At 37.6% G+C, this 18,346-nt stretch overlaps 1 protein-coding gene across 1 annotated transcript; it reads right to left on the bottom strand.

The window, feature by feature from the left end:
* Positions 1–286: 286 nt before the first annotated feature.
* LOC149840434 (uncharacterized) lies at positions 287–9,921 on the bottom strand. Its single transcript, XM_090005068.1, has 3 exons — positions 9,760–9,921; positions 5,619–5,829; positions 287–5,052 (listed from the first exon to the last, which is right to left on the bottom strand). Exons 1-3 carry the CDS (start codon positions 9,919–9,921, stop codon positions 287–289), a joined length of 5,139 nt encoding a protein of 1,712 aa, XP_089861194.1.
* Positions 9,922–18,346: the final 8,425 nt, after the last annotated feature.

The raw sequence follows: 18,346 nt of genomic DNA, 5'->3' as shown, positions 1-18,346 counted from the left end.
TCCATAATGATAACCATGTACCACTTAACATTTGAATGATATCATTTCTTTCATAATAAAAAAACATGTCCATCACTACTCAAAATTCATACCCAAAAGATGGTATAGAGTTTCACTAGTTGGGTGTGCCCAACTTACTTTCAGGCAATATTTTGAAACATAGAAGCAGCACCAAATAGTAAGAGAAAGCCACGTACAGCTATATCTTCAGAGGTAGGTAACATCTAGGGAAGGAACACTTATTTTTTTTTGGTTTTTCTGTGACAGATCAAGGAGAAGAAACATATTAGATCAAGATACCATTTGACAGCACGCCAGCACCATGCTCGGAAGGATCCGAGGGGAATGCAGAAGCAAGAAACTCTTCATCCTCAAGGAAAAGCTGCAAGTTCTTTGTCTTCAGCAAGAAATCAATTGCATCCACCTTGAAATTCAACAAGCTTCCCAACTTGATCAACTCGCGGAGATCATCAATCTTATCAGTAGTATCCCACAACAGGCCCTCAGATATCACTTCAGAAAAATAAGTTGCAAACTCAATGCAGGATTTCTCATCTGATCTTTTCAGCTTCTGAACATGCAGCTTGGAGCTCGCTCTCTCCCAACGTATCATTCTTTCTGCTTCAATGCTCAAACTCCTTCCATTCGACAAAGGAAGCTGGTACATGGCAATTATCTGTCCATCAGTTTCGAACACTGTAAGATCGAGAAGAGGCTTCACAATTGCATGCCTCTGATCTGCAGAAAACCCATGAGAAGGGTTTGCAAGATATCCAAGGATGATTCTGATCAGACCCACACGAATTACACCATTGCTTCGTTCCAATTTACGGAATTCAACATCTATAGATACTGAAGCTGCAACCTTTTGCACAGATTCAGATATATTTTGAACTCCGATGCTCCTGTAAATTCTAAAAAGTTCACAGAGATGAATTGATGGCAGGCTCGGCTGAGGATACCACACAAAAACTGACTCGGAAGACGACTCCTCAATCATACCTTTCAGCTGCAAGTCATCTGGGATGAACACTTTGTCCTTGTCAGCTAAATGAATTTCACCTGAAACAGTCATAACAGGCAGTCTTGTTACGCTATCGGCTAAAAGTTTCTTTGTCACGGAACTCCAATGCTTAGAGATGAAAGCCCAGAAAGTGCAGCATTCGCTATGTGTCAGTTGGTGCTGGGATTCTTCCCATTCCTTCCATAATTTACAGTAATGTTCTAAAGAAGGACATGCTGCAACTCCAAATGCATCAGCAAAAAAGAGAAATAAGTTCTTGTCATAATAATTTTCCAATACATGCAACTGTGAGGCAAATAGATTATTTGTGTCATGGAGAACACAATCTTCAGAATTGGCCCATTTCCCATTGTCATTCCCAATTGGGATCCAAATCAAGCATGCAGCAGGATTATCAGGCTTCCACTTGAACTCACTCAGGCATCTATATATTCTCCTTATAACCTCAAGCTGAGAGTGAGAAGTGAGATGGTCTGCTATCACAGAGCATCCACGTTCAACATCAACGATGACACCCATTGCTTTCAGTTCTTCACGAAAGGATGTGATTTTGGTGCCATAGAACTGCTCATCTATGAAAGGAACAACTTTTCTTAAGAAACTTGACCACTTCGGCTCAAACAACAAACACTCACTTGGAGACTTGAATCCCAGACTTGTCTTCAAAAACTTCTTGTCCATACTTTTCATGAAAACTTCAGGCAAGGAAGTTGACACCTTTCTCAAATGCCTGACACATTCCAGTAGTGACAGAATGCTACCTGAAGTTATTTCACTCGGTTCTCTTGGCAACTTAATGCCACTAGCAACGAGCAGGCATCCTCCACTGAGCCCATGTATAACTCCAATCTCTTTCAGCACACGACTGTATGAGTATATATCTTTCCCGTAAAATGAATCATCAACAAAGGGAAGGCTAGCAATAGAACGGAAAGATTCCCATGAGGAATCAAACAATATTGATTGCTTAGGTGTTCTGAAGCCAAGAGGAGTTCGCACCCATTTCAAATCATAGATGCACTCCTTGAGCTCTGGGGTTAGTGGTTGATTGATTTCTTTCAGTTTCGTATAACATTCCAAGAGGGAAAAAACACTCTTCTTTGTCAGCCCAGTTGAGCATGAGAGAGACTTGAGGTGCCGTGAAACAGCCTTCGATACACCCTCAAAGCCCACAACCACACCTGTTGCCTCTAGCTGATCCTTGTATAATCTGATATCTTCTCCATAAAAGGCTTCATCAACCAGTGCAAGGCCATCTACAATATGATATATACTTCCCCACTTGGAATCAAGCAGGAAGGAATCAGCAGGCAACTTGTAACCAAGGTTGGTCTTTACCCATTGTTGAGATTTAAGAACTGATATAATCTGATGGGATGAATTTGTTTGCTGAATGAGCTTCAGTATCAAAAGCAAGGTCTTAGGTCTCAGAGAGCTCAAGGACTGTGGCAAATTTAGATTGTCAGCAATAAGCTGGTAATTCTTATTGAATCCAACCACAACTCCCAACAATTTAAGCTCCTCGCTGTAATGCCGAATATCATTACCATAATAATTATCATCAATAAAAGGCATGCTACTAATTTGTGAAGCAACATCCCAAACAGAATCATTCAGAACACATCCTGTTGGAGGCTTGACACCTTTAGAAGTCCTAAGCCAGCTTTCCCTTTTGATGCTTTCAATGAACTCCCCAGGTGGCAGATACTTCTCCCTTAAATATTTAATGAACTTCAATACTGAATACACATGCCCACGGCTTAAAGATGAGGAAGCGGCAAGCAACATTAGATTCTTTCCGATGAACTTGCAAGCTTCCCCAAAACCAAACATCACTCCAATTTCTTTTAGCTCTTCCTTGTAAAAAGAGATCTTCTTGTCGTAAGATTGTTCATCAATCAGAGGAATATCAGCAAGCTCGTTTCCCATTTGGATAAGGCTTCCCCACTCGGAACTGGGAAAGAATGACTCTGATGGAGGCTTGTATCCTAAGCTAGTCTTCAGCCAACTTCCTTCTTTTATACACTTCAGGAATTTTTCTGGAATTCGAGTTCTAGTGCATCTTAGGTTTCGGATCCAATCCAGAAGAATAATTGTATTTTGCACCGTGAGTGCCGAAGATGCAGTAGGGAAAGAAGCATCAGGAGGAGCTAAGTGAGGTATGTCTAATGCTCCAACACGAGCTTGCATAAATTTCAAAAGCTCATTCGGTGGTGTGTATTCACCACCATACTGACCAGGACTCAAGTAATCATCACTCAACTCAATGTACTTTTCTTCTCTCCAAGGATTTGAGCCCATCAGTTTTGCCCACTTGCTCACTGTTGCTGGGACAAGCACTGCATTCCTCTTATGAGTCACAAAACCGTATTTGTCGACCAATGGCAATGAGTTGCAGAGGCTACTCACCCCATTGCTTGAGAGGTATCCTTTGGAGAATGTATGGTATAAGAAGTGAGTGAATGCAATAACTTGCCTCCTCTCACTACTCAATGAACTAAGAAGACGACGAGCATAATCATACGTGTTTATTTCCTTCACACCAGCATAGGAACGCAGCCACTCCTTCAATGTTTCTTTCTTAGAGTACGCCCTCAGAGACATCTGAGTGTTTTCAGGTACAAAAAAACTACCGGCAGCATACTTGAATTCCTTGTTCCATTTTATGAACCACTGAATTTGCTTTGGATCGGATGAAAGACATATTTGATTTCCCTTGTCAAGGGTCCACAAAGCCTTCCTGTCATACTGATCAATGCACTTCAAAAAAGGAAGGTGTTTCATGACAGTATAGCCAGAGAAGCTGGCCCAATTATCAGCCATGAAGCAGAGAATCTCCAGGTAGACATCCTCAGAAACACCTGATATCAGGCTAGACCCTTGGATGAACGTTATGTACCAATCATGATCAACAAAGTTCACTCCCAAGAAGGTGAGTACATCATCATATTGTGATCTGTCAAACGACGAATGCAGAAGATATTTTCCACAAGTCAAAAGATTTTGCAGGGGCACTCCTTGCTCCCTGGCCTTGATCAATATGCTCCAAAATGCAGGAAGTAGTCTTCCTGCTTCATCAGGCTTGCAGAACAGTTTCTGCTTTGTGTGTGTCTCGCAAGGGATAATACTCTCTTTGATCACCTTCTCTTTTATTGATCTTCTCACGTCATTCAGAACTGGATATGCAGATTCTTTCAGTGGCAGGAATTTAAACATAGGTGACAAAGAAGATAGAGGAGCAGATACTGTTGATTTAACAAGCAACACAAATGCATTGATGAAAGCCGAAGGAACACACTCAAGAATTCCTATGTTCCATTTATTGTCCATGACAATGGTCTCCCTCGAAGACGCAAGAAGGAAATCTGACTGAATTATGAACGGGAAATTACTCACCATCTCCGTGGGCAAGAATGCATAAACACCAGGAAAATTTTGCCCTCTATTAAGTCGTTTCCCGACTGGGAAAGCAAGGATGATTGACAATTCTTCAATATCCATCCTTCTATCAACTCTGTTTTCATGCTTAACAGGAAACCTCTGTCTCCACATGTGATATCCACACTCTTCTTCAGCTCTATGACCGCCCTCTTGAGGCTCTTCAGCAGTGAGATGAAGCATATAGGATTCAGCATCAATGTTCTTCCTTGTCTTGAAATTAGTTTCGCTCGATATAGAGATTGCATTGATTGTAGCAACCCCGGAATCAGTATTATCCTCTCTGACAGAAAGTCGCTTAATTTTAGAAAGGAACAACAGAACTTCAGGATGAACACTCGAAAGTTGTTTCTTCACAGCCGCTTCCTTTTCAGGCTTCAGAGGTAGGATTATGATCGTGGATGGAAGGGCTTGAGAAGAGCTATATATTTGCTTTATGTCTGATATGGTTGGGCTCTCATCAACCCATTCAGGGACAATATATCCAATGCCACATTCTGGATCAGGTTCTTCACTGAACCTTATCTGATATCCATTGCTGAAAATATAGGGTTGACCAGTAACCAAGAACACACTTTTAAAACCAATCCCTACAAAGGAGAAAAATCAACATTTAACAGTTAAAACAGTGTTATCACTGAGCTTGTACATGCTTTCTTCTGATATGTGTAGTTATCCACTATATAAAATCCAAAGCATTCTCTGCTAAATATATTCATTAATTAAAAAAAACAGTGATGCATTCAAACTAAAATGGCATATTCATCATGAAATAAACAAATTGAGAAACTTAGAAAGTAAAAAAATGGATCGTGGACCATATAAACAAAAACAATCAACAGTAGCAGCCAGACTCTTGAATTTCAGCATCAACAGTAAGCCATATTCTTGAATGTCAGCATAGTCTGGGCATTTTATAAACTACTATCGACACCTCCGAACTGATGGTATTTTAGATAATTATTTTTTTTCTATAAGGCGGCCAACTAATTGTCGCTTTTATGATTTTCTTCCAGTTCACTACTTTCAAGCAAACAGTACAATTAGTGATGAATAATAGTCTGGGATTCTGAATAGTGAACTAGTATAAAAACTGAAATTCAAGAAAAATACACAAAGCTGTATATTTTAATTATTGATGGAGCCACAGGATTACCTTTCTCTCCGATGTAGCCTTTCTGTCTGTTTCCTTTCTTTGTGGAACGACCAATACTGCAAATTGATTCTATGTTTCTCTTGGAAAAACCTCTCTCGTTATTGAAGACCAACAGAGTTGATGCAGCTCCAGTCAGAGTAATGTCCTTGGAGGTGATGACAAACTCCAGTGAAGGTTTCACACCATCCAGGTACTCATTATCTTCTGCATTCTGCAATCCGAGATACCATTCTTAGTGATAGTCTATATTGCTGGCTCAGTTGCACAGTAGATAAATAGTTCAAATTCTTCAGACATTTGTGCAGTGAACCAAATCAGAAACTTCCCATGCAGAAAAAATATGAAAATTGCATGCAAATTGAATGCACCACATACGACCTGTCTGTCAACCCCATTATAATTCTCTTCAAATTGCATGCAAATTGAAAATTGAAAATTGAAAAAAAAAAGGTTTTTATTTAGAACATTTGAATTATCATTTAAAATTTTCTTTCTTGCAAGAAAAGCCTGGTTCATTCGCCGACAAGAGCTGCATACACCTGGCTAGGTGGATCGGCATAAAGTGCTTAAGTTGAAGGGCGTCAAGAGTTCAATACTTGGGTTTCACATCCCTTGCATAAGGCAGAAGCTGGTGGAAAAGGGAGCCGTTAAGGGGTTTTAACCTCTTGGTGATGGGTCGTTTATCAGGGTGTTAATCTCTTCCAAGTCTTACCACAGGAATCACGGTGGGCAGGGGGGTACCACAAGGATTTCCCCTCAACAAATTGAAACAGGAAAAAGGCACTGTGTCAAAAATAATACCATAAGAAAACATGAAAAATGATACACAAGAAAATGATATTCTAATTGCACATGAAACATGAATAATGGCCATAGACCAAAGTTCGCTATAATGGTAATTTGCACCAGTATAGACCAAGTTAACAACAACAAAAACATGTCACCACTCACCACTATAGCATGTGGAACGGCTAGACAGCATCAGCTTTGCAGCCTTTCCATCCCTTGAACCCTTGAGTTGGAAAGCAATTCACTAGGCCAAGGGAGAGCTGTGCAGCTTCAGATGTACAACCTACGGTTTTACTTTTTAACTCCCGACTCATTTGATTCTTGGTGCTAACATACGGATAAGTCTCTAAGTTGCAGAACACTTGATACTGGCAAAATGTAGCCTTTCCGCTCAGACTTTTGTAACCAATGAGATTTAGACACAAAGATTCTTTGTATGATTAATATACCGTGTGAATGTAGTGAGGACTAAGCATAACCCTCACCACCCACATCATGCGTATGATATACTTTGTTGAAAAAACACGATCTGCTGATCTCTAACAAATTGACTTTGCTGGACACATGTACAAGGGTAAATTGAGTCACAGCAAATTGCACCTATGAGTTTCAGTTTATTGATACTGTATGCACATCCGTATCAAAGACTTATATATATATATATATATATATATATATATATATATATATATATATATATATATATATATATATATATATATAGTCAGTTCCATGATACCATAGGGTGGTACATTGTTTGCATAGATCGGGTACCAAATGTCAAATCTAATCATACACTTGTGCTTAGCATGATTTATTTATTATATTAGAAGGTTTTATCATGTCTAATACACCATAAGATTCTAATTTTGTGACAGTGAAAATCAATGACTCACAATCCATGAATAAGGGCACCACATGGGATACCACCCAGGTGGTATCTATCCCATGTGATAAGTGGGGTCCTGTGTTTATGCTGAAGGCCCTGGATCGAATCCCTCTGCCACATGGGGCAAATATTGTTCTCGTAGGGGTCTGCCTAACCCCAGCTTGCCTTTCAAAAAAAAGGTGGTTTAAAAATGGTATAAAATATCATATTTGAGTCAATATTAACAATGGTTAGATTTAAATTCAGGCACTTGATCTATGAAAATCAAGTCTGTACCACCCTAAGTTATGATGGTATAGTATCACAATAGAAGTATATATAAAGAGAGAGAGAGATGGCCCGCCCACTAAATGATACACTCTTTGTCCTCTTCAAAATTTGTTTGTTAAATATGTTTTTGGCAAATCTGATCATATAGATGTGATCTCCACGGTTGAAAAAATATGAATAGACTCTTGGACTAAGCTTTTTTTATGTGCAAGTATGATTTTACAAGGTTACAAAAGTCAATGGTTCTGAAATTATCATTGTTATAAAATCTTATCATACACATCAAAAAAACTTTGATTCAAAACTCTATTCATATGTTTCCAACCATGGAGATCACATTCATAAAAAAATATTTAATAAAAAGATTTTCCCAGGGAGTACAAGGAGTGGACCATTTATTCGGTGGACCCATTATATAATATATATAAGGCATAGTAACAAATATTGTGAGATTTATGAAAATGAAACGATAATTTCATGTGATTTATGAAAAACATAAATATTGATATTTAAACACAATATTTGTGTTTTAAACAGTTATTTATCATGAAAAAATCATGTGTTTTTAATTTTAAATATTTTTTATTAATATTTTCTTATAAAAAATATTTTTAATTTTTAATTTATTTTTATTGCCTATATTTTGCCAAAAATGAGAGATTTGTGAAGAATTTTCAAATTCTTGCTAGTTTTTGAAAAATGATATTTTGTCGTTTTTAACTATTGTCACTAAGATGTAAGGTTAGTGTTTAGTGTTATTGAAGGCACCTAATGTATAGAACTATTGAGATGAAAATAATAGGTTCAAGATTTATCAACTCATTCTAACCACATAGATGTGTTTAGAATGGTTTGTTTGTTAAGGATCTAGCCTTGGATCATGTTATTTTGATCCAAAAATATGATTTTTTGAGTCATAAAATTTTAGTGCATTGTAGACCGTTAATTTTTGAAACACTTTTGATTCAAAACTCATTTCCCACTAAACAAATAGATCGCATCCATAGGATTTAATCTACAAAATAATTCTCAAACTATATATATATATAGAGAGAGAGAGTAATGATATGGTGCTCCAAGAAAATGTCCTCCCACTTACTAGAAATCATAGTTGTAAGTTGTATCTTCTCAATCAGATGTACTCAACATAGTTTATTAATTGATAGAAATCATGCTTTGGATCATTTTTTGACATAAAAATAGGATTTTTTAAGTCATGAAATTTTGATACATTGTGAACCATTATTTTTAAGTCTTTAAAAACCTACATGTATACTATATAATTAATCACATTATCCAAAACTTGTTCTCTATTAAATAATGCTTATAGATCATAACTATAGGGTGTGATCAACAAAAAAAGTTCATGAAATTTGAAAATCTAAAGCTTATATTAGTGGACTGAGGTTTTCATGATTTTTGTTTTTGTTTTTTTTTAATACATTAGCTTCTCATGCACTTTCCAAATTTCACGTTGCCAAAAAGCGTCTCTTGAAGGCTCCATTTGGAGTTCATAACACTGGCTCAGGCTACATGTCAACATTATCGTTTAGGATTTAAATGCACTTAGAAGTTAGAAAGTCCAGGAATGCAAACCCGTTGGCAGCACAGTGTGCAAGATAGTGGGGACTCTAGAGACGAAGAAAGAGGGCAAAAGCAGCATGTTTCCATTTGTTCTTTGAGAGTAGAAGGAAACCAAAAGTTTCCAACATTTGGTTTTACTTTCATAAGCCCAAAAAAATAAGATATAGAGGGTCCCCTCTACAGGAGCCTGCAAACCCATAACAACAGTAAACAAAAAGGTTAGACCAAGAAGATGCAACCGCCATTCATCTAAAAGTCATGACTTAGCACAGCCTTTACGTTCACTTCCAACATATTCTCCATCTCCAAATACATCAACCAATTGTTCTTGCAATCCATCCCAAAGAGATGGGTGAATAATGTGTGATATAGCCCTTCCCTTCATCTGTAAGCAATCACTTCCTCTATCTCAATATGGTCAGCCAACACAGGAAGCATAAAGCATGAACCATTTGCACAAAAGTACAATATAGCTCATTTACTAAGGAATTCTTAAGAATAAAGAAATAACCATGCAACAGACCAATATATATATATATGAAAAACCTGTAACAGTACTGGACGATCAAAGAGAGAGAGAGAGGGGGGAGAGGGACAAACGTAACGAACCTGAATGAGCTCCATTAGGAAGTGGACATCCTTGGTGTAGAGCTCGACTGAGAGGTTCTTGACGGCATGGTGGAGGTCTTGGGTGAGAGGGTTTGGGTCTCCTCCTACGGAGAACTTGCACCTCCTTATCTCCTCTATGTGCTCTCGAGGCGTCATCGCCATTGCTCTCTAGCTCTCTCTCTCTCTATAGTGTTGAAATCCAAAACAAGCCCGCCCTTGCCTTCTATTTCTTCTTCGTCTTCTACCACCCTTCTCTTTATACTCTCGTGTTTGGAAGATGAAAAGTCTCTCTCTCTCTCTCTCTCTCTCTCTCTCTCTCGTGCTTGGTTGGAATATGAAAAGGCACACACACACGCTCTCTCTCGTGCTTGGTTGGAATATGAAAAGGCACTCTTTCTTTCCTCTACGACCCGCTCTTTATAGTCTCTATCGCTTCTTGCTTAACTCTCTCTCCAAAGAGAGAGGCGCACGAGAGGTAGAGCACTTATGTATGGTTATATGGTATGTAATCGTCGCACACTTGCACACCTCCATCAGGACTCGGGACTTGTGATGGAATATTGTCATACGTATGATGGTTGGTGCTCTCCAGTGGATTTTGATGTGAGCAAACTTCCTTGAGAAGCAAGGAACAAGAAGGTGGGAGCCCGAACACGCAAGGGTTAGGCTTAGACCTTGGTCTCCCTGAGGGACCCAACACGCTTTGGCTTTGGAAACCTCCTCCATTGTCTTGCTTTTTCTAAATGAACCGACCTTCAAAGTGTCCTTTTTTTGGGGGTGGGCAGGCCAAGCTTTACACCCCTTAATGGGAGGGTGTTGTGTGTTCTTCCCCAAAACACAAATTTGTGTGTTCCTTTGTGGTGTACGGAGGAATATCATGGGACCCGTGATAATTTATATGCCAATGTTGCCTACGATGATTTTATAATAAAATAACATATAAAAAGGTAGATATGCTTTTGACGAAAATGTCCTCTCGTAAGATTGATATGCATTGGACGAAAATGTCCTCTCGCTCCTCGTATATACATTTGCATGTTCCGTCTTTGTTGTAGCACACGCTAAAAACAAAGGCAAAAGAAGAAGGAGGAGGAGAGGGAGAAGCAAAGAAAGACACTTGTTAGATAGAAAACTTTTTCTGGTTCAATCATACCTCATGGAGATAACTATAAATTGAACGACTGGTTCGATCATTGGTGGTCGTCAAGGGAGATTCGTCATCCATCTCTTTTTACAGTCTTCTCTTCTTCTTCATTTTTGTTAGGCACTATGGAAAAAAGCAATGAAGCACAAACATTCCAACAAGTGTCATTAAAGCATCGTGAGTACCTTTTCATGCTATCGTGCTATTGTTGAAGAACGTATGTCATCGTGAGTGTCATTAAGGTGTTGTTTTGTTATTCCAGGTAGATTTTATCGTTTCAACGATTGAAAACTTGAAGACATTTGTAAGACGCTGGGACCTGTTGACAAGAATGTTTGGTTACAGATGCGAGCAAGGGCCTCTACCCCATCCAGCATCGTTCATTTACTCAATATATGCAATGTAACACAAATTGCGGTTGTAGTAACATATATATCGATTTGTGAGATATTGTTTTGTTTGCAATATATTATGTTGAATTGTTGTATATCGATTTGTAAGATATTATGTGTTTTCTAGTGTTGATTTATGAAATATTGTTTTGTTTGTTGATATCGATTTGTAATATTATGCTGAATTGGCGTATATCGATTTATAAGCTATTATGTGTTTTCTAGTAACGATTTGTGAGATATTGTTTTGTTTGTTGATATCCATTTGTAATATATTATGTTGAATTGTCGTATATCGATTTGTAAGATATTATATGTTTTATATTGTCGATTTATCAGATATTGTTTTGTTTTTTAATATCGATTTGTAATGTATTATGTTGAATTATCGTATATTGATTTGTAAGATATTATGTATTTTCTATTATGGATTTATGAGATATTATTTTGTTTGTTACTATCGATTTGTAATATATTATGTTGAATTGTCGTATATCAATTTATAAGATATTACGTGTTTTTTAGTATCAATTTGCTAGATATGGTGTTGTTTGTTAATATCGATTTATAAGCTTTATGCTTAACTAATCGGTAGCCGTCGTTATATGCATCTTGAATAAATTGTAGTAAATGTATGCGTTGGCTAACGCAAATTGATATTTTGCACATGACAATGTTGAGCATATCAACTAGTTGCAGTGAAGATGACATATCTCAATCATTGGGAAGTCATGGTTCAACGGACATCTGTACTACCGATGCACCTGAAGAATTGAATATGTGCACTAATGATGCACATGATAAGAAGGATGCAGGCATTGGATTAAATCTTGACTTGAATATTCCAGCAGACGAATTATAATTCAATAATGAGGTAGACGATCATGACAGTGCACTTGACAAAGGTGCAGGCACCTCAAGTCTACATGATAGTACACTTGACTATGTTTCCATAGAGGAAATACAGTTTAATAATAAGGAAGTTACATGCAAATTTTACAATGGTTATGCCTTAAAAATTGGCTTCAGTGTTAGAAGGTATTCTTGGGCAAAAAATACACAGGGTGTCGTGGTGAGAAAAGCATATGTTTGTTCAAAGCAAGGTTGAAAGAAATCAAGTGGAAATCCAACAAGGAGCAAGTCAGATTCAAGATGCGGTTGTCCAGCAAGAATGGTGTTAAGAAGACTTCTGAATGGAAAATATGTAGTTCGTACTTTAATCAATGATCATAACCATGAATCAGCCACTTCATTTATGACTCTTATGTTAAGGTCACATCGTAATTCTGAATGGAAAATATGTAGTTCGTACTTTAATCAATGATCATAACCATGAATCAGCCACTTCATTTATGACTCTTATGTTAAGGTCACATCGTAAAGTAACTGCAGCGCATGCTGCAATTGTTGAAATAGTTGATACCGCCAGCATTGCACCAAGGAAGACATACAATTTTTGCGTGCAGGTAGATGGTGGTCGCGAGAATGTACCATTCACACTTATGGATCTAAGAAAGCACTTGAGAAGAAAGAGGTCAGAAAACATGAAGAATGGAGGAATATGTTCTTTGGTTGATTACCTACAGAAAAAATCAAACATTGACCTTGGTTTCTTTAGTGTAATGCAACTGGATGAAGATGGGTATGCTGTGAATATGTTTTGGGCAGATTCAAAGTCAAGAGTGGATTATAAATGCTTCAATGATGTGCTTATTTTTTATATGACTGTGAAGATTAATACGGAACAATGGTCATTTGCGCAGTTTGTCAGAGTAAATCATCACTCACGGAGTTGCATATTAGGCGGCATTTTTTTGTATGACTAGACCAAGGAAACCTTTGAGTAGTTATTCAAGGTATTTACACAGTTAATGAATGAGAAGCACCCTGGAGTTGTACTTACAGATGGTGATCATGCAATTGCAGCTGCAGTGTCTCATGTATGGTCATATGCACATTATTGTCTATGTTTGTGGCATATCTTTCAAAATAAAGCAAAAAACATAGGACACATTTTTAATCAGAATACAAAGTTTGATAAAAAGTTTAGACAGTGTGTACTTGAGAGCATAGAAGAAACAGTGGTTCTTGACCATCGAGCATCCGCATCGCGCTGTAAGTAAACATTTTTCTTGTTTGTAGTTTTATTGCATCATTAGACTAAAAGAACTTTGCATGTTTTGTTGAAGTCTTCTACCCAGCAATATGGACCCTTACGATGGTACGAAGTGTGGATCGAATAGAGGTGCACGAAGAATGTGTTGTCGCACAATGAGGGGTAGAGATCATGTGATAAACAGACATGGTCGTCCAACTTCCTGGTCGGAATACTGGACAAACAGGCCGCCCCCACCCATCTTCACTGATTGTTGGGGCTTTACGCTTCTAGATGTTTACCAGGTACCACTAGTTGCGACTTGGACAACGGTGCATTTTTGTGAGGATGGTCGCATACCATCACATATACTGCTTAGCCATTCTGCCATGCTGGAATCCTCTGAGGTGGAGTCTCCCTGGCAAGCTCAGATGGAGTGCATCTTTTGTGGTGAAGAAGGGCACATGATAAGTGACTGTCAACTCAAGGAATCATATGACAGAAAGGTGTCTGCAACACAAGATCTAGAGGACACAACTTCCTCAGTCCAAGGTGCGCTAGGACTCCTTAGGACTGATGAGCTACTACCTCCCTCAGCAGGTCTTTCAGGCAATGCTTCGCCTACTTACATGCCCTCACCTGACTCTCCGTTCTACATTCCGGCTTCACCAACCTACGCACCAGACTCCTCTTCCAAATACATGCCTACAACACCCTTCTACGAGCCTGCAGTCCCAAACGAGGATCTACACCCCTCTTTTTCCCTAGGCAAGTTAAGGTGCACGGGCAACAAGAGAGAATACCTGAGACACACCACAACAAAGCAGTGGATTAGCGACGACCACATTCTGTCGCTAATCCGTCGCAAACAGGCTTAGCCACGGATTAGCGATGACGAGGCGACGGTATGCTTATATCACGAATTTTCCGACGCTAACTGGCGACGGAATAAATTCGTCGTCCGGTCCGTCGCTAATTGCGATGAAATAACGAGCGACGTATTCCGTCGCCAATCCGCCGGTACTAAATGGCGACCTCGATTGGCGACGGATTTACATCCGTCGCTAAGCCGTCGCTAGATTTATATGCATAGCGATGGAAACATCCATCGCTAATCCGTCGCAAACACGAAAAAAAATAAAAAAAATTTATTTGAAAATTAAATACCGAGAACGATACAATTTATATTTCATGTAAATAAAAAACAAACTACACATAAAATTTCATATAAAAGGAATCTACAACAATTAATCATTCCACCTTAAAATTAACAAGTTTAATTATTTACAATTCAACAATTACAATTTGGAAACAAAAAAAAATAGAACTTCTTCAACACAGTTCTCTAATCATCACCAAGATTTTGTGCATCTTCTTGTTCATTGCCTTTATCTGTTCCTTCAGCTCTGCTACGCTGATTATCGCTAGCAGTCTACACATGAAAAGAACAGTCAGTATTGATAAACAAAATATAATGAAATAAATTACACACTATATGTGATTCTATCATGTGCTCATATGTGTTCTAAGGCAATAAAAAACTTTATATGTGATTCTATCATGCTCATATGTGCTCTAAGGCAGGCAAAAAACTCTATATGTGATTCTATCATGAATTATATGTGTTTTAAGGCATTAAAAAAATTATATGCGATTATATCATGCTCAGCTGAGTTCTAAGGCAGCTAGAAAAACTCTATATGTGATTCTACCATGCTCATATGTGCTCTAAGAAAGACAAAAAACTATATATGTGATTCGATCATGCTCATATGTGTGCTAAGGCAGTCAAAAAATTGAATATGTGATTATAGCATGCTCATATGTGTTCTAAGGCAGACAGAAAAACTCTATATGTGATTCTATCATGCTCATATGTGCTCTAAGGCAGGCAAAGCAAAAAACTTCATATGTGATTCTATCATGAATGATATATGTTCTAAGGCAGCAAAAAAACTCTATATGTGATTTTGGCATGCTCATATGTGTTTTAAGGTAGTCAAAAAACTGAATATGTGATTATAACATGCTCATATGTGTTCTAAGGCAGTCAAAAAACTGAATATGTGATTATAGCATGCTCATATGTGTTCTAAGGCAGTCAAAAAAACTTTATATGTGATTCTATCATGCTCATATGTGCTCTAAGGCAGGCAAAAAACTTTATATGTGATTATAACATGCTCATATGTGCTCTAAGGCAGGCAAAAAACTCTATATGTGATTCTATCATGCTCATATGTGCTCTAAGACAGGCAAAAAGTTATATATGTGATTCAATTATGCTCATATGTATTCTAAGGCAGACAAAAAACTGAATATGTGATTATACCTGAGAGGGACCTGCAATCGAAGATCCCCTATTCAGCACAAAACTTTTGAACTCATCTCGGAGAAAGGGGGTGACGGTGTCATGGAAGTAGTCATTCAGTGTGTCCTTAATGATCTGGCGTACATCATCACTGGAAAGAATAGGTTGCTGTTTGGAGCTTATGTCGGCGGAAGAAGTCTGCGAGCCGTAACTGGAAGAAGCAATAACTGGTGAAGTGTTCATATTACTCCCAAACCCGAACACACGACCTTTTTTGGGTTCACCTGCTATAGTCACCCATGCTGCAGGATCAAATGATGGATGCTGAGTAGCGTCAATGTCATATCGCTCTACCATCTGTTGCTCATATGTCTCTTACAAAATAATGTTTAAAGTATGCATTAATAATTAATGATAATATTATGATGACTTGCATATTACAATGATTATTAATAGAATAAATACATACCGTTGTCGTTCTCGCCTTCTCTGATACGAAGTCTCTCGTGGTCTTCCATTTATGTGTTTCAACAAACATATCCTTATATGGTACAATGTCTCCTTTTTCTGCTTCCTGCGAAGTTAAATGATAAAAGATTTAGTTAACAAGTTTGCAACAATACTTATAAAATTAATATTATATATTGATGAGTTACCATTTTCTTCAGGTGGCTCCCAAATGTCTTAGATCCACCTGTGTGTAGATGAGCTTTAGGCATTTTCGCTCGATTTTGTGCAACCTTCGCAGAGTGATTTCGAAATGCATCTCCCGCCCACTTATCGCACATTTCATCACAATAATATCTCCTGATAGTAATAGGGTCATGGCCCTTCCACTGTAGTGGATCATCTATTACGCCAAATGCTTTTTTTGTTGCAGTCTTCATATTGTGCAGCATGTCTGCAAATCGATTGGCAGCCACCTTCTGCCACACCTTCCTTGCATCATTTTCTTCCACCGTAGTTGTAAAGCGATTCGAAGCCTACAAATATTTTCAGAAAGTTAGTAGACATGACTTAAAAAAATTAAATATGAAATACATTAACTATGAAAAACAACTGTATACCATGAATGAGGACCACAATCTGTCTAACACCTCCTTTGGGTACCATTTTCATTGAGCAACCGATCCTATTAGATGTTGAAGAAGTGAATTCCTAATCTTCCGTACTACTTCTTGTGGCTCAAACCTCGTGCTGCACATGAATTGGTGCACAGTAAATATCAATATAAAATATTTATAAGATATGCAATAATTGAAAACGGAATACTTACGGTCGATTATCGATATACACTATTCGAATGAGTCTTCTTGTGCCAGACTGAGAAGACCATGCTTCCTGTGTTGGCTCCTGACTTGTGTGATCAACTGGTGTAGGTGGGTCGTGTATAGGCGAAACATCATCTGTAAAAAAATATGTTAAAAATTCTCAGAATGCGCATTTGAACTAATCAAGCATCCAATTAGTTAAATGATATACCTATCATAGGAGCCCGTGAAGATGAAGGCTGGGCCTGGCTACTACTGGATGAGCGACCACTGTAACCTCCACGAACCATATTCTAACAAATAACATATGTCATACAATACATTCAAATAATTCACATCAAGTATTACAATACATGCAAGTCATTCACATCAAGTATTATAATAATTCAAATCATTCGCATCAAGTATTGCAATACATTCAAATGATTCGCAACAAGTATTACAATACATTCAAATCATTCATATCAGGTACTGCAATGCATTCAAGTCATTCACATCAAGCATTGCAATGCATTCAAATCATTCGCATCAAGTATTACAATGCATTCAAATAATTCAAATCATTCACATCAAGTATTGCAATAATTCAAATCATTTGTATCAAGTATTACAATACATTCAAATAATTCAAATCATTCACATCAAGTATTGCAATGCATTCGAATCATTCGTATCAAGTATTACAATACATTCAAATAATTCAAATCATTTACATCAAGTATTGCAATACAACTCATTCATTCGCATCAAGTATTACAATACATTCAAATAATTCAAATAATTCACATCAAGTATTACAATGCATTCGAATAATTCGTATCAAGTATTACAATACATTCAAATAAATTTTTTAATCATTCACATCAAGTATTGCAATACAACTCATTCATTTGCATCAAGTATTACAATACATTCAAATAATTCAAATCATTCACATCAAGTATTGCAATGCATTTAAATAGAGGTTTGTATTACAAGATTTTGCTCACTAGCTTGAGAATTCTTCCTCGTCACTTGTTTGACTTTCTTCTTCTTCTTCTTCTTCATTGTTTACCCATCCACTTGGTACATCATTTGGATCACATTCCTCTATGAATATTTCATTTGCCAATGGAGATATGGCATGCATATCATGCGCAACATCGTGACCATAAGCGAAGTCATAGATAGCATCTGATTGATAGTAATCGTTGTTTTTAGCTAACTTATCTTCCTGTAACTGATCATACTCAAGGTATAGTTTGGACTTCACCTTTTCTATCTGACTTTTTTATACTCGGATATGAAGTATAATAAACTTGTTGAGCTTGCGAGGCTAATATGAATGGTTCATATGTTCCAAACCTGGATTTATGATTCACCTCCACAATGCCT

The sequence above is a fragment of the Nuphar pumila genome, chromosome 4 (genome assembly GCF_984573655.1).
Source record: "Nuphar pumila chromosome 4, dmNupPumi1.hap1.1, whole genome shotgun sequence".
NCBI classification, from domain to species: domain Eukaryota; kingdom Viridiplantae; phylum Streptophyta; class Magnoliopsida; order Nymphaeales; family Nymphaeaceae; genus Nuphar; species Nuphar pumila.
Note: the sequence above shows the minus strand (reverse complement) of the source record. Positions and strands in the feature narration are given on the sequence as shown.

Excerpts from the sequence above, each read along its gene's own strand:
- LOC149840434 (XM_090005068.1), bottom strand. The coding sequence starts at position 9,921 with ATGGCGATGACGCCTCGAGAGCACATAGAGGAGATAAGGAGGTGCAAG. Across the intron at positions 5,830-9,759 it reads TCCTAATGGAGCTCATTCAG|AATGCAGAAGATAATGAGTA; the intron begins GTTCGTTACGTT and ends CTCGGATTGCAG. Across the intron at positions 5,053-5,618 it reads AGGCTACATCGGAGAGAAAG|GGATTGGTTTTAAAAGTGTG; the intron begins GTAATCCTGTGG and ends TCTCCTTTGTAG.